Genomic DNA, 27,016 nt, shown 5'->3' with positions numbered 1-27,016 from the left:
GAACTAGTAGAGAAAAGAAGAGGTAGGCTGTGTGGTAAAACAGTTGCATTTGTGAGTGCAGAGTTACCTGAGGGAGCAGCCCAGCACCCTGCTCCTCTTACGGCCCAGAGCTCTGCAGAGGTTACTTTTGTGTTTGAGAACTCGCAAGCCTCTTGGGATAGTAGTGTGAGTAGGAGCTTTTTAAGCTGAGGGTAGGACTTGTCAGCAGGATGGGGATAGGAGGATTTGATATTGATGTATTTATTTTTTTAGGGTTTTTTTTCCTAAAATAATGCTGTACATACTTTAACTGGAGGTATTATCAAGGCCAAAGAGGTCTGGAGCTGGTTTAGTTAGTCTGTGCTGCAGAAGTGAATTCCAACCAATAGTTTTCTGTGTAGGTAGGACTTAGGAGTATGTTTTCTACTGCTTGGAAGAAGGAATTTTCACCAGGCTCTCTGCTATCCTGTGCTGTCAGTAGGATGCTCTGAGTTGTGACCATGCTGCACTGGATGGTCTCTGAAAGAGAGGCAGAAATGAGGGAGGACACTGGATGCAACCCTGTTCGCCCTCTAAATGGGGGCAGGAGGAGTGGGAAACTATAACTTTATGTAGCTTGTGTGAAAGCAAAGACCATTTTGGAGCAGTTACCCAGTTTTGTGTAAAGTAATGTAACTGTTAACTGGTTGATGCTCCCTTCTTTCCTCTGCTTACCTTCTCCAGTACAGAAAAAACAATGTTTCTGTTCTGTAACAGGCAATACTTGCTACCAAGTTTATATGCAATTTCAGTAAGATTCAAGGCTTGTAATTTGTTACAGGCTTTCTCTTTGGAAGAGGCAGAAAATCTGAAAAGCCATTTTAAATGCTACTCAAAATCTAGACTTAACCACTCTTCCTAAGATGCGTAGACAATAACAAATCTTTTGCCAAGCTAGTAGTACTTTGAGAATTATACTCCACATGATCAGAGGATTGAACTCTTAATAAAGATTTACAGGCAGTAGCTGATGATTTAAGGGAACATGGATATTGGAGATGGAAAGAAGCTGCGTGACTCATGTTCATCTCGTGGCCAGAGTGGGGTTGTTCTGTCTGGGGCACTCCAAACTGTCCTGTCTCTTTCCTGACAGATGCAGATGAAGTTCAGAAAGGTTATCTTCACCTTTTTTTCTCTAGTAATGCTAATGTCAATGTGATTAATTCTTTATCTGTTCATAACTTTTGAATATTTATCTTTTTGTGATCTTTCTGCCTAATCTCAGTGCAGCTTTTGGTTTTTCTTTATTTTTGTAAATCATGAATCTGGGCCTTTCTGATTCCCTTTCTGGTTGTTTTCTGTGTTTGGGGTTTTTTTGTCTACAAACGGCTGGACAGACATTTCTGACACAAATATGCGTATCGTGAAGCGTTGCTTCAAGTGTGGTTCTGTGGGAGCTGAGAGAGGCTGGCTCTGCACCACAGTGTTACAAGGCCGGGGGGTTGGGTGTGATGTTGTTTTGGCTGCTGTCTTGTTCAGAACTCTCAAGAAATTTATGGATTACAACAACTGTTAATGCCTCCTTGTATAATTACTTAGTAAATGTACTCTGCATCTGTATTTTATTGTGTGTTTCCAGACATTTTGTCAACTCCTTTCTCTACTCATGCAGTGCTGTATTTCTCTCTATGTTTCTGATCTCCACTTTCCAATCACTTCTTTGTCATAGATAGGTTTTGAGCAATTCCTCAATTCATTCACATCTTGTAGTGTGTTTACTTTTTTCTACATTGATGCATCATGCTTAGTTGTTAAGTTGAAAGTAGCACTAAGAGAATAGACCTAGGTTAGCTTCTTTCCCTAATCCAACCACCAAACACAAAAGTTGTTTATATCCCTTTAACAGTTTCAATACTGAACCAAATTAATTACAACTCATTTTGGAAATAACTGCATTGTTTTGGACTATGCTTTGTACAGGTTCATAATTGCCAAAAGAGTGTAGGAGGGGGACCGCTGCTGGGGATGATGTGTGCCAAGGTTTCTCAAAGTTCTGTCAGTGAATCATAAATCAGTTCCAGTTTATTATATCCTCAAGTTTCACTTTACCTGAGAAGCATAGGAACTGCTTATAACTCCACGGGCTTTGTGTCTGGGGAATTCAGGAGCAGCCTTAAGTTAGAAGGTAGGGATGTGTGAAATCCTGTCCAGCCCCTTTTCCATCAGGCATTTTTTATTTTTTTTTTTTCGAGTATTTCCTTTCTTTAATATTGATTAGTGGCCCTGCTACTCCTCTGGTTGCCGTGCGTAGCTGCTGGTGAGAATTGCATGGCATGCTGCTGTTCCACACCAGGTAAACAGGACTCAGTTTTTCCTTAAGCCTCGAGCAGAGGAATTGCTAGCTCCAGTGGGTGTTCTGCTTAATTTCCACAGCAGGTTCGATTGCTGCTCTGTGTCTACCTGACAGCCTTTTCATGCTGATTTTTGTTCTAAGGCTACCATTCAGCCTTTGTTTTATGGCTTCTCTTGTTGCTCTTTCAGCCCAGTGAAATGCATTTTCATGGATGTTTCTGAGCCTCTTGGTTCTTGAAGACAGAAATTGAAACCCTGCACTCTGTGCTAGCTTTGCACTTTCTTCTGGCCTTGCTTTAAGCTTGGGCCATGTAGAATATTTAACCCTCATGCCTTCTCTCTCCAGGTAAAGGCAGACAAACGAGCTTGTTTGTACTTCCTGTTCAGCGCCTGTTGTTTTTTTTCCTGAAATACATCCGTGCTGTGGCACATAACCGGCATTTTGTTCTCTGCTTCTGCTTGCAGCTCCCTGACAATCCTTTGACCAGCTAATAGGTTTATGTTGTGGGTTTCAGAATGATTCATTCATGTGGATTGGCAGCCTTTACTGCTCTCTAGGAACAGTGGAAGTTCATCGAGGGATAGAATTTCACGAGTACCTTAGGTTGGAGTCTGTACAAATGATTGGAGCCAAGATCTTCCTCTTAAAACATGGATATTTGGTCGTTTTCAGAAGAGTCCCCTAGATGTTCCCTTCTGCAGCAGCTCCCCCTAAAGCCTGCTAGGCTATGAGATTGAAGATCTTTTTGGCTTTTAAGAATTTTTCACACATGTATTTGGTAAACAGGGTTAGACAGGTCTTTTGTGGATGCGTTTTCTTAGAGAACTGAGTTTTAGATGAGATATTTAAGATTTAATTCAGTTTCTATTCAATATCCCACATGAAAACAGTCAAATGACTATAATGTAAAGTAAAAACTGAAAAACAAGTAAAAACAACAAACCCCCAAAACTATCTCACTAATATTTTTTCACTTTTAAAATGAAAAGCAAAGTATAAAATATTTTGTTTTCCCTATTATTCTCAGCTTGCAGGACATTCCCAGGAAACTTGAGTTCTGTTGGTCACTCTTCCAGCCAATTTGGAACTTGCTTTTAGATAGATAAACCTCTTCCTCTCTCTGAGTCCATTTTGATTTTGTTGTTTGCTTGTTTGTTTGTTTTTTTCTTGCAATTTGGAGAGAGTAGGCAAAGTATGTCCTTTCAGCCATCATTTCTTAGAGTTGCACAGTACCTGGCAGAGGGGTGTCTACATCTCTTGTGTGCAATTTATGCAATTAGGTAATGCAAGTGAGCAGCCAGAATTGGATTCTCGTTATGCAAGAGCCTTTTGCTTCTGCCCTACAGTTTCCACATGATTGCTTACTGATATTTGAATACTGCCTGGATATGGAGCACATAGTCTTTCCAGTGAAATGAATATTTGTACTGCTAAATAATATACATAAAGGAGACACTGGACATGGAGGATGGATTCAAGTTCAGGATCATTGTTCCAAATACATTACTGCTCTCTAAATATTATCAACAACTAGATAAAAATGGTCACCTTTTTTTCTAATCATAGCTAAGCTGCAGGTTTGCTGTTTACAAAAAAGTAAATGGTGGTTGTCTGCGTTGAGGAGCAGAAATGATTAATTTTACTTCTGTATGAGATGATCTTCGGAACTTTTAGCTACAATTCAAAAATAAACACCATCATTACTAGCAAAAAATGGATGATGAAATGACTGGCCATCCCCATTAGCAAAACTCAAATGCACAACAGTTTGAATTCAGTTACAAAATAAGCCTGTGGCATGTACTGTCCATGTTTGTTTACAAATCATTAAAACAAGATCAGTTCATCCTGTCAACTTTTTTTGTATGTAAGTTTCCTGTTGGAAGGAGGACTAGGTTTCATCTATCAGTTACTCCAGCTACACGGATGTATTAGTTCATGAATTTGAGGAATGGCAGCACATCTAGGTGAGACATGCTTTTCCTTGTCCTGGGGAACCCTGATCTTCCCAGGTGTGGAAGGAGTTGTGAGGCCAAGGCAGCAGATGTGACCCTGAGAACTTCTCAGCAGGTGGGGTCCAGCTGTGGAGGCTCTCTAGCCAAAGGCCATTGTGGCATTTGTGATGCAGAGTAGAGAACCACTTTTTTTCCACCTTTCTCTTTCATTTTTAATGTTTCTAGAAACGTGCAGAAGATGTTTATGCCTTCAGAGCATCTCCCTTGATCGATATTAAGCAACATATCCAACTGTAGTGATCCCGTGTAGAATTTTGGCAAGCGTGTACTCAGACTGTCTAATTCAGTCAAAGGTTGAGTGGGAAAGCTCAAGGCTTTCAGACTCTCCTGCTGGCTGTACAGTTCAGGAGAGCACATCTGATAAATCAGAGAAGAGACTTTAATCATGTACTTAAATTCCATTGAAGAATTTATTAAGTCTACGCTTAAAACCTGCACTTCTAGTACATCCTTAGCAGGAGTTGGTAAGAACCTGGTTTTACTTTATCTCTGTCTGCAAATGCTTTAAGTGTAAATAAACTTCACAGTCTTCTTAGTGGTTTTGCGTACAAATCAGAATAGATAGATGCAGGATAAACCTTTGGATGTAGCTGATGCAGGTAGTCTTGCATAATCAGGATTGATTCTTTGTCTTTTATGCTTTTTCTCCATTTTAAAGCCCTGTGCTTCTGTGAGGTCTGAAGTGGCACTGTCTTGTTCCTTGTATGTGTCAAATGCACGAGCTCAGGAAGGGACGAATGAGTCGTGTTCCCTGGAGAGCTCAGAAAATCTGGACCTTGCTCAAACCATTTCACTTCAGACAGAGAACTGAATCAGGGCTAAAGAGAGCTTGTGGAGGGTCAGGCTGGGTTCTCTCCTTTCCACCTGCTGCCCAGCTTCTCCTGCTGCTGAAGTGCCTGTGCGCACGCATACACGCACATAACCAGCTTCAAGTGGCAAAGTGATTTTGCCTCACTTCTCTGTAATCTACATTTGATTGAGTTCTGTGCTTAAGCAGATCTTCTGCTTCTGAACAAAACATTTTGCAGGCTACGCTTCGATACTCACAGGGCGTAGCACCATCGGTTTGGATATTTGACACAGTGATGAGCACAGTCAGCGTGTTCAATGCCAAGTGTGTCTGGAGTCTTTCATAATGGGTGTTACTAATTATTGTATCTGAACAGACCAATTACTGAATATGAACTGTCATTTCAGGTGTCTCAGAAAAGTCACCATGTCCTTGTTTTTGCATCAAACATATTTGGGTTATGTCTGAAACTGTGTGGTTTATTTCGTTTAATTCAGCATGATTTTGTTCGCCGAGACCGACCACCAAGGGTACTAATAGACCTCATACAAAGGACAAAAGATGCAGTACGTGAATTGGATAACCTGCAGTACCGGAAAATGAAGAAAATCCTTTTCCAAGAGACACGGAATGGCCCACTGACCGAGTCTCAAGAAGAGGAGGAGGTACTTTTATTTTGTTAACTCATTTGCACTATTGCAAATAGTTTTAGGGTGAAATATTGCTGTCCTTAGGGTGCAGACCAAGCACAGCCTAGGTGAGGATACAATCCTTGTTGTTGGAATATTGTCAGCAGAGGTGCAGGGTAGGGTAATGAGTGATGGTAGTTTACTCACTGTTAGGTGTGCATTTATTGGCAACCTAAAATTTGACATTTTCTCAAGTAGTGGCCTTTCTTCTGAAGGCTTTACGGAAGAAAGTCTTTTAGAAGGAGATTGTCTGTGAGACAAAGTAGCTTAGAGCCTGCATGAAAGGGTCTGTTGACAGCCCAAGCTTTTCAGTCTCAGAAGCACAGTCAACACCTCTTGATTAATGTTAATATTTTTTCAATTATGATAACTTTTTTGTAAAGTAACTGGCCAATCATGAGCTGAAAAGCAAATTACCAAATTAGTAAGACTCATTTCTCAAATTCTTTAATAGTGAAGAAAAGATTAAAGACATACAATTTAGCTTCAGTTTAAATCTTAGAATAAACAGCTCGCTCAATCGGTGTATGATAGTTGACACTAACTGTGGCTTAGAGAAGGAAACCAGTCATTTTCTAATTGATGAGATTAAATGGAAATAAATGTCATTTGGTATAGGCACATTGGGTAAATAAATCCATGACTGGTTCTCAACAAAAAAATAGATAGGTGAGTTGATGTTTGTATTCCTTTTTGCTGTGGTACAGCAAGATAATACAAAGTGAGATGCCCAAGCTCAATGTATATTCTGGGAGTTGGTTTTGAGGTTTTTGTGTATGTCAAATGTTCCTTTAAGGCTAAGCTAGAGCTCTGGTTTACTAAATGGGTGAGTCTGGGTGTCAGGGCATAAAGAAGGAGAGGATGGCAGTTAGCACTGCCCCTCACGCTGAAGTTGTTGCACAGAAGGAGCAAGAACAGCAACCACTGTAGTTAGACTACAAGGTGCTTCTGTTCTAACCCTCCAGCGAGCCAACTTCTAAACCTCGAGCTGAGTTGTCGGGATGTTGAGATCAGGGATTTGTCAGATTTTTGCACTGAAACCTTCAAGCTTTGTCTGTCTAAGTGTAAAAAGTTGTTAGGAGAGTCACAGGGTAGGAAAGCGCAAGGGAATGGGTTTCCTACCTGACCGTTCAGCAGATCCAAGTTCAACAGCTAAGTGGGATACGCATGGTAGTAGTTGACTCCAGGATGTATCTGCTGTTCCTCCTGTCCCCACCTCTAAAAAAGGAGGAAGAGAAGAGATTGTATCTCTAGGAATTAACACTCTAATGAAGCTTACACTCTGCATGTGCACAGCATGCTCTTCACTGCCTTTTACCACTGAGCTCGTGTACCACTAAAGAAGGTTGCATTGCTCGTGTGCATCGCTAACTTGACAGTGGAAAGAAAACATAGCACTTGCTTCAGTTACTACTCAACTGGTTAACAGAAGCTGCTCAGTTGTAAAGCCACAAGACAGTTCCTTTATCTACCTTAGACTTCCAATAGTGGAAAAGGAGCATTACAAACCTTGATCACTCATAATACTCCTAATGATTTCCTCATAGCTCTTGCAAGAAAGTTAAGGTCATTTGAAAAGTATTCAAGTCAGGAAGCCAGTGTTAAGGTTGCATATGCAATCTCATCTCTAGCGTTTGTGCATATGCATTCATTAATTACATAGCCATATCCTCATCTCAGATGCTTAATTATGTCTTTTTTTTCCCTGCAACTTTATATAAGCATCCTGGAAGTATTTTCATCCTCATGTACATATATTTTACTATGTAAAATAGCATTGGTTTGTGTTTTGGATCTTAACTGCTCTTACACAGGCACTGAATGATCTGCTGATTGCTTAAAAAATCATCACACAATCAAATACCAATCTGTTAAGTCTGTTAATTTTATTTTTCTGTTGGTTTCCAACAAAATGAAGACCCTGTTCATTGATTTGTGATGTAATTCTCCCCCAAGCTCACTTTGGAGGCCAGGACAAACTGAGTGCTGTAGCAAGCCATTCATTTTGGTGAATCGAGGCTATTTCAGACCAGGAGCTGCAGGATGTTTGGAGTTCTTAGTCCTTGCTTTGAACTCCTTGCAAGCCTCTTCAGTGCCACTACTTAATTACAAAGGACTCCATAAAGTCTTGAAGCCAGTCCAGATTAAGCGCGTACTCTGGCATTACTGTGCTTATGTGAGTATGCAACAAGAAAAAAGGCTGCTGACTTCTGATGTCTGTAGAGTTGAAAATATGCTCTATACGAGGAATATTTATTTACGTGTGTCTAAGTAGATTATAATGGTTTTAATCATTGTAATAATGCAGGCTCTTCTGAGTCAGCTGCTTAAAGGTGAATGAGGAGTTTATCTTGGCTGAAAACACAAGGTGGAAGGTGTTTTTAGCTTAACAGAATGTAATTGCTGACTGCTTGGGACAGAGAGGTTAAAACCTTGACGCCTGTTAAGCACTGTGTGATAGTTATCAAATAATGATCAAATGGGGCATTGCCTTATGTGTTCTCTGATTCACAAAATGTGTTATAGTATGCCCTGACTTGGAACACTTTTAATACAAACTCAGATCGCTCCTTTTAGTGATGAGACTTCCACCAGCAGCCATCCAGTATTCCTGGCTGTCTTCTGTTCAAGCCTAGAGCTGTGACCAGACTTACTGATCTGTGGAGAATGGCTTTGCAGCCTGATGTAGAAAGATTGCAGGGGAAAAGGCAAAAGCTAACTGCCCCCTATGGCGTATTTCATAACCCAAGCAGCCTTGAGAAACATAGTCGCCAAAGTAATGAGCAAAGAGCCTTTAACACTGCAGAGTTACCTTTAAAACAAACTGTGGGCACTGCAGGCACATGCTAGGCAGGGAATCTCCTGCAGAACTTGTAACTGATGCCCCTTGTTTTATAGGACAGTGAGCATGGATCAAACCTGAGTAGGAAGATGGACAGTCTGGGCAGCAACCATTCCATCCCAAGTATGTCTGTGAGCACAGGCAGTCAGAGCAGCAGTGTGAGCAGCATGCAGGAGGTCCTGGATGAGAGCAGCCCTGAACTGGTCATGATGCATAGTGACGAGAGCACAATTAATTCCACTTCCTCCGTTGTTCATAAGAAGGTATGTTCTCTGGTGCTCTCCATAGCTTCCCGCAGTCCCTGCTATTGCTCACGCTGGCTCACCTGTGCAGGGTCCAACGATCAGTGTGCTGTGGTCTTGTGCTGAGCCATCTGCTGAGAGCAGGAGCTGGTGCCGGGCTTGTCAGAATCAAGTTCTGTGTTTTTTCTTTACAAGCTAAACTGCATTTAAACAACCTCTGAAAATAAAAAGAGGCCGCTCATGAAAGGCAGCGCTGTCCCTGTCGAGGCAAGGTTCCGCAGACTTACTGCATGCCTCCTTCCCCAATCCTGCATGTGCACTTCATCTCTGCTTGTAACATCGGTCTGTGTTTCCTTGTGAATGATTGTACTGTGTTATGTAGTATGGTGACAAGTGGTCGTAGCAGCTAAGCTAACTGTTTACCAGTCACAGTGTGTGATTAAAATCTGCTTGCACTTGGATTTCCCTCATGAGAAGTGGAAGTGTGCAGAACTTTGGACCGTTGCCACGAGGTATGTTTTGAGTCAAGTTCCACTCAATGCTTTTCTGCTCTTTTGCTGCATGTTGTGATCTGTTCCCTTTTGTTTTCTTAGTGCTAGATATCAAACTAAGGTTATTTAGCGTTAAGGCAGCATCTAATCTAAGATTTTTTGGCTAAAATAGTTCTGGCTTGGCCTTAGCAGTGTCAGTTGCTAGCAGGCAGTAAAATGTAGGTTGTTCCTGGGATTGCATTTGCAAAGAGCTTCAAAGTGTACATATGCTTTTTGCCAGAGGAAATAAAACATTACAGCAGCGTGAGAAGTATGAGTTTCTCATTTGTAAGGTTACAGTAAAGCCTAGTTTTAACTAACTAAATATTTGTAAGCAATTTTTCCTCTTAAACACGGTGTTTGGGTAATTGAATGTTGAAGTGCTTGAGAAAGGAGGGTCTCAAGATATTTGGTCTTCAACAAAAGATTGTCTTACACTTTTAATGGTACTGGCAGATGAGCTGCATAGATTTCAAGGGTTTACATCTTTCTGAAATACATTTGTGGTAGCGCCTTTGGAGAAGATTTTATCTTCACCTTTCAGAAAAAGACAGTGTTAGGTACAAAATGCCAGCCTGAGGAACCAACCCGCATGAAAAACGGAAAACGGATCTGGGTGATTACAATTGGAAGTGTAAGCTTCAGAAATGTGTATTAGCTTCAATTTCACATTGTTAAGTAGTTATCTTTGCATATTCATTAAAGTAGAAGTTTGAGGGACTGATCTACACTGTGGTCATATGTTGTAATATTATGGACTGCTCAGTGTCATTTCTGTTGATGGAAACAAAATGTGAGTCACTTCCATCAGACATAAGTTGCATTTGTGAAAGAAGAGTGCCTGCTTGTTTTAAGACTAATATTTTGTTTTCTAGTGATTGTATGACACTTCTAAAGTACAAATACGGGAAGGTTTCTGATGCTGTGAATTCAGTCTCTTAGACTTCTGTGTAGCTGTTCTCTTGCGATTAAGACATTCAGTTGAGTAGAGTGAATGAACGTGACTGTGCATGGAAGTTTGTGTTATCCGGTTTGAAAAAACAAGGTCTCTTGCACAATTGTAACTGAAATATTGTAAAAAATAATCAGCTGTAGATCACTTAGCACAGGTGTTTTAAGGTAATTTTGGAAGCACAATACCCAGATCTGCACTGATGGTCTTTACAGAATAGTTAACAATTGGCTGTGATGGCTAATTCTTGAAGGGGAATAGAAACCTTCTCAACTGGCAGATGTTACCTTCCACTATGTGTATACGCAAGGCAAATTCAGACTACGTGTAGCAGGACATATTCCAGTCTGCAAATGTATTGTTTTACTTTAGTACATAAGTTTTTAGTCTCTGTTATTTCTGGGAATGCAGTTGTCAATGGAAAACTTCTTCATGTGTATATTATGCATATATTAATACATGTGGAAAGACTAAAATTCGAACAGGACCCTTCAAGGGTTTTATATACGCCTATGTCCTACTCTGTTTGCAAGTTCTCTATTCTGAAAATACTTCAGTTTGTCTTTGTGCTTGCTTTAACTGCAACTGGTTGTCAAGTGTTGGAATAGGCTGCCCAGGGAAGTGGTGGAATCATCCTTGGAGGTGTTCAAAAGGCATGTAGGTGTAGTATTAAGGGACATAGTTTAGTGGCAGAGTTGGCAGTGTTAGATTTATAGTTGAACTTAACGTTCTTAAAGGTCTTTTCTGATCTAAACGATTCTGTAAGTCACAGTATGATCAGTGTAAGAGTTCTGATTTTCCAACATCAGTCCTTTGAAGACAGTTAATGTAACTGTGCTTTTCCATCCAAGGTCATCTTGCCTATGGATACACATTCTCATGTCCATCTCCTGTTGGGAGCTAATTCAGTTCTTCAGCTGCACAGGTTGGAACTGAGGGGTGAGTGATGGCTCTAATGCAAACCCAGTTCTAGCTGAGAGTGCAAAAAACAAAAGGCAAAATGAGGCAGAGAATTGAACTCCAAGTACACTGGGTTTCAGAGACACATAACCTGAGTTTTAAAAGCGGGTAATATCAGTTAATTAATCTTAAAATGAGGATGAAGATATTGGCTCCCTGAGAATATAGGCATCGGTTGATACATCGTAGGTAGTTTGTCATCTGCTTTGCTCAGCTGCTGGTGTATGTCAGTGTGTGTATACAGGTGGCTTCCCAGAAATATCATTTTGTGGTCCTAAATTAATATGCCAAGTGGTAGGACTGAGAATGCTCCCACATGGTGGTATTTTATTGCCATAAAACTTTATAATATTAAAAAGGTTGTTCCCTTTTAATCTAAACAGAAAGCCAATATGGTATTGTTTTGTTCAACTGCAATACAGAGGTGTTGCTATTAATTCAACCTTAAAATCATTGAATGTGAAACTTGGGCAATAAAAATGTCAGGGAAGTCTTCTGATTAAAGTCTAGTTTACAACAGGAGGATGAAAAGAGGACCCTCTTAGTTGATCATCACAAATTCTTGCCCAGTGCCTGTAATAAGAACATAGTTCTGTAATAAGTGTTGTAACTGGAGTGACTTTCCAAGTCTTTTAAATGAACCTGTACACGTCACCTATCACTGTCGTGATTGAAATGCAGCACTCACGCTGAATCCTGTCAATGGAGAGTGCCCTGGTGTGGCGTGAGAATCATAGAATTACAGAATCATTAATGTTGGAAAAGACCTCTAAGATCAAATCTAACCATCAGCCCAACCCCACTGTGCCTAGAAAACCATGCCCCAAAGTGCCACATATATGTGTTTTTTAACCCCTCCAGGGATGGTGACTCCACCACTTCCCTGGGCAGCCTCTGCCAGTGCTTCACCACTCTCTTCGTAAAGAAATTTTTCCTAATCGCCAATCTAAACCTCCCTTGACACAACTTGAGTTACAGCTGGGGCAAAGCTGACTGTGTTTTCCTACATATCAAGATTTATGATTCATACTTGGAAAATACGTTCTTTTTATGAGGCAGAAAGGATGTTTAAGTAATGACATGCTGCATTTTGGCTTTCGTGCCAGCAGTGAAGACCCCTTGCGTACCTTCTGGAATTGTGTCAAGCAGGTTGATGACATGAAGCCTTTTCATGAAAGACTCTTGATACTTCAACCTCTCTGTAGATGCTCAATGCATTTAGTGCAAAAAACTATCACTGCAGTTAAATCTTATCAGTAAAGGGTCAAGTAGGAATATCTTGAATGTAAAACAAAAGTATCATTAGCAATGTGCTGTTAGTGTTGCTCTTAAAAATGGGTGTTAAGCAGATATTCCTGAAACGTGCTGGTGTTGGGGGCAGGGAGTGATAAAGTCCTTTATTCCATTAGGAGGGTGAAGAGACAGTGTTGTGTGGTATAGATGACATAGACTCCAGAGAGCAAAATTCAGGTTCTTGCTCTGTAGGGTGACCTTGGGCAAGACTCATCAGTTTGAGAGGAATCCATGAGCCTCGTAAGATGCTCAGAGGAGATACCAGTGGTAGCCGTTCAGATACCCAGCTGGAACCCGCTTGAATCAACTTGTGTCTGAACAGATGTTCTGACTGCTTCCCTATGTTTCTGTTTATCCAGAGATTAACTCCCACAAGGACAATATTTTTTTAGGTTATTCATTAATCCATAATATATGTAGGAGTCCTGCCTTTTGGGTTTGTTCATTGGTTTTGAGAGACGTGATCTTTAGTGTCTCTTAAGTAACTGGAAGCTCTGCCAACTCTCTGACCCGGTAATACTCTAGAAATGTTTGAGAGTTCTTATCCTGGCAAATAAAATCAGTAATTTCGAAGCCAACATCCAGCCAGATACCCTATGTGTTGTGATCAGCCTGAAAACTGCTTATGTAGCAGATAATACAGCCAGAAGAATAAATTATTTATTTACTTAAAGATTCTAGATTGACCCTAAAGAGGAGGATTTTAATGGTTTGATGTGAGTTGTGATCCGAGCATGCCTACAGTTGTATTTATAAGGCAAATATTGCAATAAACACAGAAAGCAGATGGAAAGTTAAATATACACGGAAGAGACATTGCTTTAAAAACAGAGCAGTGTTTGAACGGCAGATTTAAGGCTGAGAGACACCCTGACCTAAACTTGGTGATTTTCTGGGGTGCTTTTGATCAGGTTTTATTTATCAGGTAACTTGAGCTGAGGTGCCAGTTTGGGATTTTTGATTCACACAAATCTGGAGCTAAATGCTTGAAACAAAATTTCTTTATTTGTGTCCAAAAGGAGGAGCGATTGCAATGTCTCTTAGCAAGCATCTGGGGGAAGAACATAGAACAAAAGGAGTAGAAATCTGTTTTCTGGCTTTGCAGATAGGTATCTTAGTAGCCATTGGTCACGTTGTCAGAGGAAGGTTGGTGGGCATGTGGCTACTCTTAGATTTATTTGTCATCCTACAGGTCTGTGTTACAGGTCTTTGGGTAGTTTACCTTCTTAGGTTTGGTAACTCTTAATGTCAAGTGATTTTATTTCTGGTACTGTGACAGCTTTTCTGAAAAATGTTTTGCCTATTAAGGTTGCATGGACTTATTTGAGTGTTAATGGTAGTTCCTTGCTTGGTTCAGATGCATCAGATCCCAGATTAAGGGGTGCCAAGGACAACTGCTGAATTTTCTGTTCACTTGAAACGGGTCCTTTTGCTTGCTCAGTTACAAAGGAATCTTCCCTTTCCTTGCTCAGCTCAATATGAAATGGAGAATGTAGTTAATTCACATTCCTGAAGGGCAATTAGATTTTGCTGTGAGCTGTTTCTGTGCACTGAAGTAGCTAGATGTCCCATAAAACAAGACCAGGATGATGCCCTCTTAGAATCCACATCTTAGATAACAGAAGGTAATCTGCAGATCAATTTTCCTATATAAGAAGTAGTTATTATTTCAACTTGTCATTTTAGGTAGGGTTTTGGAGCGTGTTGAAAAATCTGACTATTTTCAAAGTCTTTTTATCAGTGATTTGCTGCTTCTCTGGTTTAAATAGTTCACATTCATCCTGGTATACTAATGTGATGGAGAAAGGGAAGATGGTCCAGGGACTGGGGTATTGCTAGCAGATCTCAGGAACCTTGTTTGTTCACATGTGCGTGGCCATGAGTCACATGCCTCCACCTTAATTCCATAGCTACAGTAGAGGAGTAGTAGCACCTATGTACTTTGGTTTCCCTTCACTCCTCCATGGTTCAGATGAGTAAGTCTTGTGTAGTTCTTTACCACAGGCCACTTTTATTCAGCTTTATTTTGTATGAGGTGCTCCAGTTTTAGCCTGTAACAAAGGAATTCCCTTTGGTAGTTGCTGACTCGCCTCCCCTTGCTCCAGCTTGGGTCGTGTCAGTACATTCCATGAGGCTGTGTTTGTGCAAGCCCCAAAGAGCCAAGTTTATCTCTGCAGAGCTGCTTGTTGGAGACCAAGAGGCCAAGTTCAGCATTATTTCTAGCACTGCCCCTTGCCTGGCCAGGCAGCCGTTTTGCTGGAAGGCTCCAGAGCACGGCAGTGGAAATATCAAACTAAAAGGTGATGTTAGGAGCCAGCCCATCTGCTTTGGGCTGTATGGGGTATCCCTGATTGTATTTCACGGAGTTTTGGATAGGCTCTGCCTGTTGCACGAACATGCACAAGCTGAAAATCTAGGGCCAGCCCAATTGCCAGTCATTGCCCTTTGTAATGCTGCCTTCCCCTCCTAAGACAGAGCAACCAAAGGTCTGGTGTAAGGATAGTCAATATAAACTCAAATGGCAGCTTTTTATTACAGTCTGTAGGGCTTCTATGGAGCATGGTCCTTTTTAACTGTTTCAGCTTGTTCTGTCTCCCTCGAGTGGGTACGGAGGAGCCAGTGCAGGTTGTCTTGACCATAGAGGTCCCATAAAACAAGATCGGGATGACATTCTGCTCTCTAAGAATCCACCTTTTAGGTAGCAGAAAGTAACCCACAGGATAGTTTTCCCCATATAAGAAGTAGTTACAATTTCAACTTGTCATTTTGGTATCTCTCCATGCAAAGGCATGAGAAAGGTGAGCATGAAGTGTAAATGCTCAAAATGAAGGACCTGAGAAAAGAAGGTGTTGGGTTTAAAGCTCTTTAAGTCAATGTGTCATTTGGCCCTTGCTATCAGCACTTCCATATCAGTTTGGCTTTTGCTCGAAATCATTTACAGAATCATATTGAAAGCAGCTGAAAGTGTGTGGGTCCAGACTAGAAGCAGCTAGAAACTGAGGACAGCAGAGAGGAAACAGGTGTCTGTGGAGTGGGAAAGGAAGCCAGTAGGACTGCAGTGTCATGGTGGAGACGCTACTCCCTGTCAGCTGGTCTCACCACAAGGCTTTCTGACCTTACTGGTGTCTGCTCTGGCATGGCAGGGTGGCAAAGCTGCCTGTGCCCACCTGCAATCACCCAGGGCACGGAGACAGCTGCTCTCTGCAAGACTTGGCGTCTCTTATTTGCCTTTTGGCGTAGGCGCTTGCAGCCTTTATTTGCACCCTTGACAGCTGGAAACTTGATGTAATTCAGGAAGGATCTCAGTTTTCCTTTGAGTTTTTTAGGAGCTGAAACTTGAGGACTTGAGTGCTCCTGCCATCGCCCAGGCTGCGGTGGGAGGCAGCGGGACACTCCTGGTGTCCAAAGGCTGCTCCATCCTGAAGGCATAACCTGCAGGTGTGCTGACTCTGGGCAGTCACCGTTCCAATTAGCAAGATTGAGGTGGCATTTTTCGCCAGCCCTTCTGATTAGGGTCTCGTCTCTATATGCTTGATGAGAGCTTGGTTCCGTTGCAGAACTTGCATGCGCCGTTTTGCAGATGCACAGCCGCTCCTCGCGAAGCCTTGCCAGCCAGCGAGAGGGAGGCTGCACCGGGAACCGTTGGTGCTAAAACCTGGGAGCTGTTGCTTTAAAAGGGAAAAAAAAAAAAAAAAATCCTTTGTGGGCTGTGGAGAGAAAGTGCTAGAACTGTGCAGGATCATGACTGGAAAGCAGGATCCCTGAGTGGTCACGGAGGCTTGTCTGGTGTCTCCAGCCTGCCATGGTTTTAGCCAGGATGCTCGTCCTCCACAGCAGATAGCAAACAAGAGACAAAGAAACCCTATTGAGGACGAAGCACTCGGCAAAGGGAATGAGGCAAAATGTTGCTCTTGTGTTAAAAGGGAACAGCGTCTTCTTTGCTAGCCATGGAAATCCCGTTTTTAATGGGATTGCTCGGTTGCAGTGCTTGAACCCGACCTTTCTGAGGAGTCCAATCGCTCTGCATCGCTTTATGCTTTTCAGTCTTTTTTTTTTTCGCACATATGTAATACTGGAGGCTTAAAAAAAAAAAAAAAAAAAAACCCGGAGCCAGGGATTGAGAAGGCATCCCACTAGCGATCAGCTGACACGCCGAACCCGAGCCTGCAATGTGTTGCTTATTCATTTTGTACGGTGGGAGCTGCCGGGGCTAGCAGAGAGCTGAACTATGCCTCTCCAACAGCGGCGCTTGTGCAGACAGAGGGGTGAGAGAGAGGCAGCCGCCGCGGGAAGAGCACAGCCGGACTTTCTCCTTGTTTTTATCCATTTCTGCAGGATCATGTATTTATAAGGGATGAGGTGGGCCACAGGGATCGCAGGCCTGAGGTGCGGCCTACCCAGTCAGTGCAGAATCAGGCCCTCCACTACCGGAACCGAGAGCGCTTTGCCACAATCAAATCAGCATCTTTGGTAAGCAGCCACCCCACCCCACCTCCTCCCCTCTCCCCCTCTCTCCCTCTGCAAAAGGGGTCAGTGATTTCCTATTTTTTTTTTTTTTACTCCCCTCCTCTCCTAATTAATTTTGTGTTGTTGTTGTTGGCATAGCAACGAGATATTGCACCGAAAGATATTTTTGCTCTGTGTGTGTGAGATGCAAAATGTAGAATATATTGAATTTCTGTGCGTATTTCCAGTGTGTGTGAGATCAGCCACCTTGCTGGGTGAAGTTAATATAATCCCAGATTTTTTTTTTTTAATTCCCCCTCCTTTTTTCCACCTTATTAATATGCTGATTTGCATGTGCATAAAGTGTGTATATGTGCTGGTGTGAAATATGCCTAAATGCTATGGAGATGCAGATGGGGTTTGAAACAATGAAATTGCTGCTTCCCGGCTGAGCTGCTGGCTGCTATTTTTTTTTTTTTTTTCATTCATTCATTTATTTCGAGCAACTGTACCGTGACTGCATTTTTCAGCTTGATCTCTGGGAAGGATTGCTGGGTTGCGATAACGGAGAGGGCTTACAGCGGGCTGTGGGCTTACAAAGAGGAGGGGGATGGGATGAATCCATCAAGATTTGTACTATTGCAAATGTGATTGCTGTGGATGCCTTTGTAGTAGGGAAAGGGGTGTGTGCCGGAAGAGTTAGTTGTGTGCCGCCTCCCCCACCTCGCATCCGCACAGCCTGCAGTACCTAGCAATGTTTCTGAGGGAAAGGAATAAAAAATGGCTTTTTAAAGCTAAAATAAATGTAATCTGCAATATTTCAGCCCGATCGTATTAGAGGTCAGATGGACGGGGAGCGTTAGGAGTACCCACAGTTTGGCCATGGCACTCGCTCAGTGCTATGACATCATCCTAGACCAGCCCCAAAATTACACCAGTGAGCCCTCCCCTTCTTGTTTTACCCTGCCTGAACGGTGGGGCTTTTCTTCTATACCACCATTTCTCCATCCCCTGAATAGCTTCCCATTTCTACACGTACAAGAGTGTGTGTGTGTGTGACCACAGCTGAAGGTTGTAAGGGGAGGGAAAAGGCAGCAGCAGTGCCAGGAGCCAGAATTTTTCTGTGTGGTTGCTGCTGTTGAAATCTAAATGCTGTGGCATTCCGACTTCTGGGCAGATTCTTCAGGGGTTACATCCCAGTTCCATTTTTTGCAGGAGTACTTAGGGTAGCCGTACCCTGATTGCTCCCCAGGCCAGTGTCCCCTGCTCCCCTTTCTCGCCCTCCTTCCCCCCCACAGTATAAAGAGTGACCTAGAAATGCGTACGTTAGAGGATTTCATGCAGCACACCTGATACAGGCAGGATCTCTGATCTCTTGGAGACCCTCTGCCCTGTGAATTCTTCCCTTTTCTGTGTGCACACATGTGGTTGCACCCAGTATAGCGCCAACAGTGTCGCCTGCCCTCAGCAAATTCAGGTGGGATCCATTTAGGTTGGCTGGAGGGAAGAAATGATGAATGACTCGCTCTCATACTCCAAACTTACATGCAATTTCATAGATAAGGAGATATATTCATATTCTTTTACTCCCTGGGGAAAGCTGCTGCACCTTCTGTCCTGTCTTCAGCAGTGGAGTCCATAACTCCTGTCTTCATTGAATATGTCATCCCTGGGCTACTTCGGGTGCCTTGAAGGTGTTGCATGGCAAGGCACCCTTGGGAGCTGGTGAAAGACGTTGTTGTGAAGGGTTGGACTGTGAGGTCTTCCTACACATCTAAGCTCTGGGGAAGACCTTATGTCCCAAGGTCACTCCTAAATCCCATGGCAGCATCTTGTAGGGCTGGGACTGTGTCTACAGGAATTCCTTAGTCACTTGGATTTGCTGGATCTCTCTGCTTCAGTGACCAAGTGATGATAAAGATAAAATGAATACTGAGTGGGGAAGATGCTAGGCCTTTTTGACAACTTTTCCTTTTTTGGTTTTCTGTGGAGCATGCTTTGATACAATGTGTGTCTGGGCTCATGCCGGGAGAGCTTAGGGTGAGCAGTACATGCACAGCACAGCGTCTTTTGGAGGAGAAGGAAGTCCCACCAGTGAGCTCAGTGTTAGCCAGCAGGCCTTGGGAAAAGCACATGGTTCTGTGTTACGCAAAAGCTGCTTTGTCCCCACCATACACGCACATACCCCCTTCCCAGCAGACAGGGAAGTTCTCAAAGCACCACCCTGCAACAAGAGATGTTCCCATGTCCTTAGGTGCTGAGGTTATGTGGTGGGGGAGAAGTTTCCCTGTTGTTTCCAACAGAAATGCTTCATTTCTCTTCAGTTAATCTTGTGATGGGCTTTCTCTTTAATAAGCTTCCACTTCCACCTCTTCATGTTCCAAAATGTAAATCTAAGGAGGGAAAAAAAAAGACTGCTCGGTTGCAACCTGTTCCACAGAAGATGAGGAACACCAGCGTACGTGCTTGGGTTTGAAGTGCCGGCATGGCTGGCAGAACGCTTTTTTCAATGCATTTGGTCACTGCTCGATGACTGAATGATGTCAGCAGTGCTGAACACCACTGCTCTTCTGGCCACAGGGAAACTGTCCCCTTGTCTGCTGCTTGAATACCTGTGGAGAGGGCAAGGTCTGCTGTGTAGCTGATATGGGGAAAATGACCTAAGCATGTCTGAAATTCATGGTGTGAAACCAGGAACTGAGACTTTATTCATCTCTCCATGTTAGTTTATTCCTTCAACAGCATCTTGAGAAAATTAATCCTGTAAGAATGGGTGCTCAGGATCCCTCAGTGCTAAAAACTGAGCAAACTACCATGCTTAGAGGGTTCCCTACATCATTCTTCTGACCATTGGTTGATTTCTCAGCAGCTGGGCGCCACGTCCTGGGCACAGAAGGGTTGTACAGTTGAGAGCATCAGGTGGCCCGTATTGCAGAGAATCAGAATAAGAGGGTTCTGATCCCAAATTCAATAATGTGGGCTGATAGTTGGGTGTAAAAACTTCTGCTTGTGGGATATGCTGACTATGTTATAGAGGAAGAGCACCAAGTCTCGGCCATGCATGTTGTTTCACAGCTCCTCCTGCCAGGGGAGTCCAGGGTCTTGTGCCCTCAGGTCCTCGTCATTCACCCCTACATCAGGATATGGTAGCTGGAGGAAAGACTGGCATTTCTTAAAGGATTCTCTCTACTTGAAGGCTGGATTTCTTTCCAAAAGCAAGCTCAAGTAGTTTGAGCGACTCCAGGGGTTACAGACAGGCAAACTACATCAGACAGCTCTACACTTCAGATGTCCCAGTGATTTTAAGTTTGATGCCCCTGCTCCATTGCTCTGCAAAAGTCTCAAATGAACAATAAGGAAACTGCACAGGCTTCCAGTTAAAATAGTGAAATGGGCTAACCACAAAGAAATGGGTTATGAATACAGTTTTCTAGTCTTTCAATGATTCTTTGATATTACTCAAGTTAAAAAAAATAATGAAAAAATGTGCAGAAGCAGTTAGGAAAGCTGAAGGAGATTACTTTGGTTATAATTAAAGCAACAGCTTTAATAGTCACTCTTTCCTGGACCACCTTTCTCTTTGGTCATTGTGTCAACCAACCGCCCTTCTGCCCTTTTATTTCTTTGTGATATTCTTGTGGCAACAATAACTGTCACTCACTTGGGACAGGATGGAAAATACACTGCCTCTTTCTGCTGTTGCAGTGGAAGTTTGTCTGAAATGGAGATTGGGTACCTACTATGTTTCCATGTTATTTTGCAGATCATCAGTGATCTGTAAGTTAGAACTAGAAATCTAAGCCTTGAAGCTCAGAAAGCTGTGTTTAAAAAGAAGAGTAGGGGTTCTATGTGTTGATAAGACTACAGTTATCAACGTTTTCAAGTAAAAGGGTTTTTTTAAGTATGTGCAGAGATGCATCATTCTGTGTTTCTGGATATCTTTCAAGCTGGACCCATTAACTCCCCACCACCTCATGCATTTCCTCAAGAGCTGCTTTTGCGGTCCTCAAGTGAAATGATCTCATGGTTACTATCTAATCTTTGAATGAAGTTTTGTGAGCTCTATCAAAGGCCTGGGCATTCTCTTTGAAATCCAAATGCCAGCAAAAGAATTACGTGATCTCATCCTGGGTCTGCAAAACCAAACCAAACACATGAGCAGACTTCTCTAGATGTCACCAGGTGCATTTACGTGATGGCTCTGTTTTACATGACTCTCTTACGCAGAAGCAGTGATATTTTATTCCCTTGGTGGACTCATGGACTCATCTTGCTGCTGCCTTTATAGATAGTTGCTCTAAATAAACTGAACTTGTTCTTTCTTGTTTCAAAGTTCTTCCCTTGCTGTGAGAGGCTGCAGGCAGGGTCTGTCTCAGAACTCTGCCTTGTCCAGCAAGAGGAGCTCAGTATTTTGTTTGATTATCGAGAGGTGAGAATGACTGCCCTTTGGGAGAGTGTTTAGTGTCTTGGTTAAACAGTGTAGGAAAAGGAGCTCTAAAGAGCTGCCTGTTTGGAGGAGAACCCTCCTTACGTAAAGCAAAAATCTTGGAGGGGTGAAAGAAAGTTTGGATTTTTATGGCAAGTGAACTGCCTGTGGGAGTAGGTTGGAAAAAGCATCTCTCTTCTCAGTTCTGCATGTGCCAAAGATACAGTGAGATAAGAAACTGAGAAAATGTCATACCTTAATAAAAGCTGGTCTGTTTTATACAGGTTTTGTGGTTCTGCTGATGACCTGATTGACTGTTGCATGCTGCAGGTAGAGCTTCAGGGAAATGCGGGTTTTTGCTTTAGAGGATCCTGATATTTTCTGGGTATCGTAGAGTCACAGAATGGTTTGGGTTGGAAGGGACCTTAAAGATCATCCAGTTCCACCCTCCTGCCATGGACAGTGACATCTCCCACTGGATCAGGTTGCTCCAAGCCTCGTCCAACCTGACCTTGAACACCTCTAGCGATGTGGAGAACAAATTTTGCAATGATCACTTTGGTTGCCATCTTTTTTCCCATCATAATCTACGTGATGATGTTTGTGAAATGCTTTGTGAAGTTCCAAGTGCCTTTGTCTAAGAACACCAGAAAAGTTATTGCTGGAACCTCCCCAAATTCTCTGTCTGAAATGGTCGCTCAAGCTGTTTGCTCGTTAGGGGCTTCATTTTTAAGACTTTTTTAAGGGGCTTCATTCATTCACGTGTTGACATTCTTCACTGGGACTGAACTGCTCGTATTCAGTAACTAATGGTAATTTCTTGCAATTTCATCCATGCTCAGAGATCACCATTTAGAGACCTTGTCTTGAAAGCTGGAGTTCTGAAGAGCGTTGGTCTCAATTAGAGATTACGGTGATAAATTAAGTCTTTATCAGGATCACACAGACGTTAAATCTACAAAATGCCCACCAAGTCTATTTTTCTTCTCTCTTGTCTTCAGCAAAGAAATACTTTTTACTTTTTCTCTGACTTTTTGATATCTCATCTTCTGCTGTGACCAGAAGGTTTTATCCGCTAGTGTTATAATTAGGAGTTGCATCCTATTGTTTGGGATAAATATCCCAGACCTAATGTGAAATCTTTCAGAGATGGAATTCTTGACCTGATAAAGACAAGCTGGAAGTGGGGTGCAGGGGAGCAGCAATAAAACATGTATAAAAGTTTAATGATTTTTGCTGTAAATGAAACAAGTGCACGTTCCAAATCTCATGAGAGGTTCAACCAAAGGGGAGACTGGCAAAGTTGCCGGTAGGTTCTTAGATCCACTTTTTCTTATGTTCTCACTGTTTGGCTTGTTCTGCCAACTTCTTGGAACGGAGTGTGCCGTGCAGAACGTCCCACTGCTCACAAGAAGGCTGGGCCTTAAAAATAGCACATCCAGGCAGATCTTACACTGCTGCGTGGTAGTAACCGTCTCTCTGTGCCTCTGCAAGTCCCTGACCAAGTCTGTTCTCTTCAAGTCGTATGTCGTTTCATGTAGTAAATGGCATATGTGAAACGTTAGGGTTGTGCCTGTCTCTTATAATTAACTTGGGTGATTTCTCAAAAGAACTTTCATTACCTGGAAGCTTCTGTCAGAGATTTTATTCTAGCCAAAATGTGCAAGTTCCTACCAGTGCTTACCAACTTCTACAAAGTGTGGCTTTCATTGTTATACTTCAAAGAAAACCCAACAACTTAAACTGTAGCAATACGCAGGGCTAATATTGCGTGTGTGCCTCCATAGTCGTGTTCCTGGTACCTGGCTCAAGTGTGCTTCATTACCTCGTCTCAAGCTGCTCTGTTACACCAGTTGTTGAGGTGTAAGTAGGTATTGAATCCAGTCAACTTTGAAATAACATTCCAAAATTCTTTGGACAAGGAGGATGTGATTTGTGCATCATCACTTACCTCATGGTTGATGTTTGACTTCATTAACGTGGTAAACCCACCATCATCACCTCCTGGTGATGGAGTCCGACACAGCACTGTAGTCAGGCTATTTCTTTTTCTTTGCAATTAGATGATTAGTTTTCTCCCTGGGGTTGTCTTTGGAAGGGATGGGGAGGGAAACAGAGGCTTCAGTACCATCATCCTTGGTGTATTATTTCTCTTTGAGGACTCTGGCTGTAGTTTTCTTGGTTGGTAACTATCTTCTGTAAATTGTTCATGTTTTTCAAGGTGATGACTTTGGAAGGCTCTTCCTAACCCCCTCTTCATAGCCCTCCCAAGAGCTGGTAGTCACTCAAGCTGAGATGGTGCGTTCTCTGCCTTGAGTGACAGATCCGTTGTGGTGTTAAACTTGTGTGTTGATTTTGGAGCTCATACTCGACCACTACTGCCTGTCAGTCCTGAAGCACAGGGCTGCCAGCAAGTGGGCTTGCTTTGCTGCTCAGTAAAGCAGCTGCTCATCTTCTGTTGAAGTCGAGCCTTCTCAGGTTTGTAAGTGCATCCCATCTGACGTCTGATCTCACTTTGAAGATCTCCGAAAAATAGCCTTTAAAGGACAGCAGTGCTGTGGTGGGTGCCAGTTCTTTCTCTTGACTGGTACGGAGAAATTGATCGGGAAGTCTGGGCTCTTGCACACTGTTGGTCCATAAAGCTTCACCATCAAAGCGCTGAGCACTTTGCTTCACATTTGGTAGGTGTGAAAGGGAGAGGTCCCCTTGTATAGAATCAATGTGCATGTACTAAGGGCTTCAGCTGTTGGCTTCCAGGGCTATCAAGTAAAATACCAGCAGATCTTTATATATGACATTCCTGGGACTGTATTAAAAAAAAAAGTCTCCAACCCTTTTTCCTTTTGCAGTGGAAGCATTACCATTTGCATTTTCTTCTGAAAATTTTTGGCACATCTTACTGGAGTTTTTTTCCTCCTTTCAAATGGATGCACTTAGGCATGAAAATAAATGTGGAACTTGTGAGCATGTTTCAGCTGAGCAGGGTTTAAAATCTGTTTAGACCATCTGATCGATCTTGTTAAGAGCACACAGTTCCAGAACAGTGTTCCCTTGTTAGAAAACTTTCAATTCCGATAGGGAATGAGCTCAGTCTGCCATCCTCGTGATTTTGAAGAAGAAATTTTGAAGGAGGCTACTCATTGCAGGAAAACAGGTACTGAGGGACTGATTTGGAATTGTGGTGACTTGAGGAAGAAGGAAAAGATGGGCGAGTTGGGGGAAGTTCTTTAAAATGGATGCCATCTTCTGAGTCCATGTCATGCTTGGGTTTTGAGTCCGGTGGCTGAAGAAGGTTGTCTATCATCCGCCTTGTTTCCAACACTCCACCAGTGCCTCCTGGAGTGATTAGTAACCTGCTGTTTCCTTTATTCCTGACGTGACATTTTTCTGCTGTGTTACTGAAAACACATAAATTCTCGTTAAAGATGGGGGGTGGGAATCAGGAGAGAGAAAGCTTGTGGCCTGGTTGGTGATGTTAAACCACAGCACCTTCTGAAACCTCAAGAGCATTCCTTGAAAGCTGATCTTGGAAAAGTATGGCAAAGCAGGGTCTGGTTTACAGGTAAGCAGCTAATACAGAGACAGCTTGTCTGTGAAGAAGGCCATGTAGAACTTCTTCCTCTTCTCCTGACATCAGGTTACAAGACAGATCCATGAGCATGAGCAGGAGAACGAGTTGCGGGAACAGATGTCAGGATATAAGCGGATGCGGCGCCAGCACCAGAAGCAGCTGATCGCCCTGGAAAACAAGTTGAAGGCCGAGATGGACGAGCACCGCCTCAAGCTGCAGAAGGAGGTGGAGACACATGCCAACAACTCGTCCATTGAGCTGGAGAAGCTGGCCAAGAAGCAAGTAGCTGTGATGGAGAAGGAGGTGAGTAGAGTTGTAGGCTCTCAAGCTGCACAGGAAGATTGGAGGGGGAGATACGTACCAGATCATGGAATCACAGGATGGTTTGGGTTGGAAGAGACCTTAAAGATCACCCAGTTCCAACCCACTGCCATGGGCAGGAACACTTCCCACTGGATCGAGTTGCTCCAAGCCCCATCCAACCTGGCCTTGGACACCTCCAGAGACTGGGGCATCCACAACTTCTCTGGGTAACCTGTGCCAGTGCCTCACCACCCTCCCACTAAACACTCTTCCTAATCTCTCATCTAAATCTCCCCTCTTTCAGCTTAAAACCATTCCCCTTTGTCCCATCCCTGAAATCCCTGATAAAGACCTCCTTCCCAGCTTTCCTGTAGGCGAGATCTCTAGGCGACGGCTGAGGAGGTACTTAAAACCCATGTTCTTAATTGTGCTGTATGGTTACTGTCTGGAGCTGCCCTGGCCAGCTTGGTGAAACAGTTTCTCAGCTGCACGTCGCCCTTCTGGATGACGAGCACTCCGATGGTTGGTGTCCACCAGTACTGTAGCTATTGACAGACAGCTAACAGAGACTGAGAAACTTTGCAGAGACCTTGGAGGGGTCTTCTGTGTCATGGCTGAGGGAATGACAGCGCTTGCTGCTGGTACTCAGTTTGTTTAAAAGTCAACGTGTCCATCCATATGGTAACCTGGTGGGGTTTTACCCTCTGGGGTGGTTTTGGTGGAGAGGAAAAAGCATGAGGAGACTCCTAAATGTGTGTAGGCAGTACAGGGGTTTTGTGCAAGCAGCTTTCATTTGGCTGGGTACTCATGGCTTTGTTTATCACTGTGATGGGAGAACGACACATCAAAAAACACACAGCGGTTGACTGATTTGTGCTGGATTTGATACCTGCTCCCTCACCCTTTGGTTTTGGCTTTTTTCCCTCTCTGTGCCTTGCAGGCAAAGGCAGCTGCAGCAGATGAAAAGAAATTCCAGCAACAGATTTTGGCTCAGCAAAAGAAAGACCTGGCGACCTTTTTAGAAAGTCAGAAGAAACAATACAAGCTTTGCAAGGAAAAGATTAAAGAGGCAAGAAACCATCATTTTCAGGGCTGAAGGGATGTGGAATGAACATGACCTAGACTTGTGTTCTGATAAACCAGGGCCAGCCCAAGGTTTTAAGGGGTGCTGCCATGCCCAGAAGCAAATTCAGATTCTCTGCAAGTGAACTTTCAGGAACTGGCCACATCTGGCAGCATTTCTAGAATAATCTGCAAGGGTGCTAAAGGCACCTTCACAAATTGTTGTAGAGCAGAATCTCTGAAACCAAGGGGTGATGAGGGAAAATGGGACTTCACAGAGAATTCTTCCCCTTTTTCCATTTTTTTTTTTTTTTTTTGCTTAAGCTGTAAATAATGGGAACAGCCATTTAGGTGTCCCTTGAGTGAAAGCCTTGTGATCACTTATATGAGTTTGAAAAAGAAGTAACTTAGCTTATAGCTTATCTGGCACAGTCCCTTTCCTGGACAGCCAGATCCTCCCCTGCAGTGATGTGTTACTGTCTTCTTGTTGCTGCACTATTTAGCCCCCAAGATGATTGTGTTTCATTGCCACTTCTTCCTCCTCCTCTTGGCGGGTCATGGTACAGCTGTAGAGGCTGCAGGGC

General features: G+C 43.0%; 1 protein-coding gene across 3 annotated transcripts in view; it reads left to right on the top strand.

The window, feature by feature from the left end:
* The window catches only part of TAOK3 (TAO kinase 3), an 85,724-nt gene that overhangs the window by 53,118 nt on the left and 5,590 nt on the right, over positions 1-27,016 (top strand). For 2 of the 3 annotated variants that reach the window (XM_069871275.1, XM_069871272.1), the window contains exons 13-17: positions 5,614-5,781; positions 8,704-8,910; positions 16,960-17,094; positions 25,134-25,370; positions 26,311-26,439. In XM_069871275.1, coding sequence (XP_069727376.1) covers positions 5,614-5,781; positions 8,704-8,910; positions 16,960-17,094; positions 25,134-25,370; positions 26,311-26,439 — 876 coding nt within the window. The remainder of the gene's footprint in view (positions 1-5,613; positions 5,782-8,703; positions 8,911-16,959; positions 17,095-25,133; positions 25,371-26,310; positions 26,440-27,016) is intronic. The other variant, XM_069871276.1, reaches the window with a different exon arrangement.

Source organism: Phaenicophaeus curvirostris, chromosome 17 (genome assembly GCF_032191515.1).
Source record: "Phaenicophaeus curvirostris isolate KB17595 chromosome 17, BPBGC_Pcur_1.0, whole genome shotgun sequence".
NCBI classification, from domain to species: domain Eukaryota; kingdom Metazoa; phylum Chordata; class Aves; order Cuculiformes; family Cuculidae; genus Phaenicophaeus; species Phaenicophaeus curvirostris.
The sequence above is the reverse complement of the archived record's forward strand: the minus strand, read 5'-3'. Positions and strand labels throughout refer to the sequence as shown.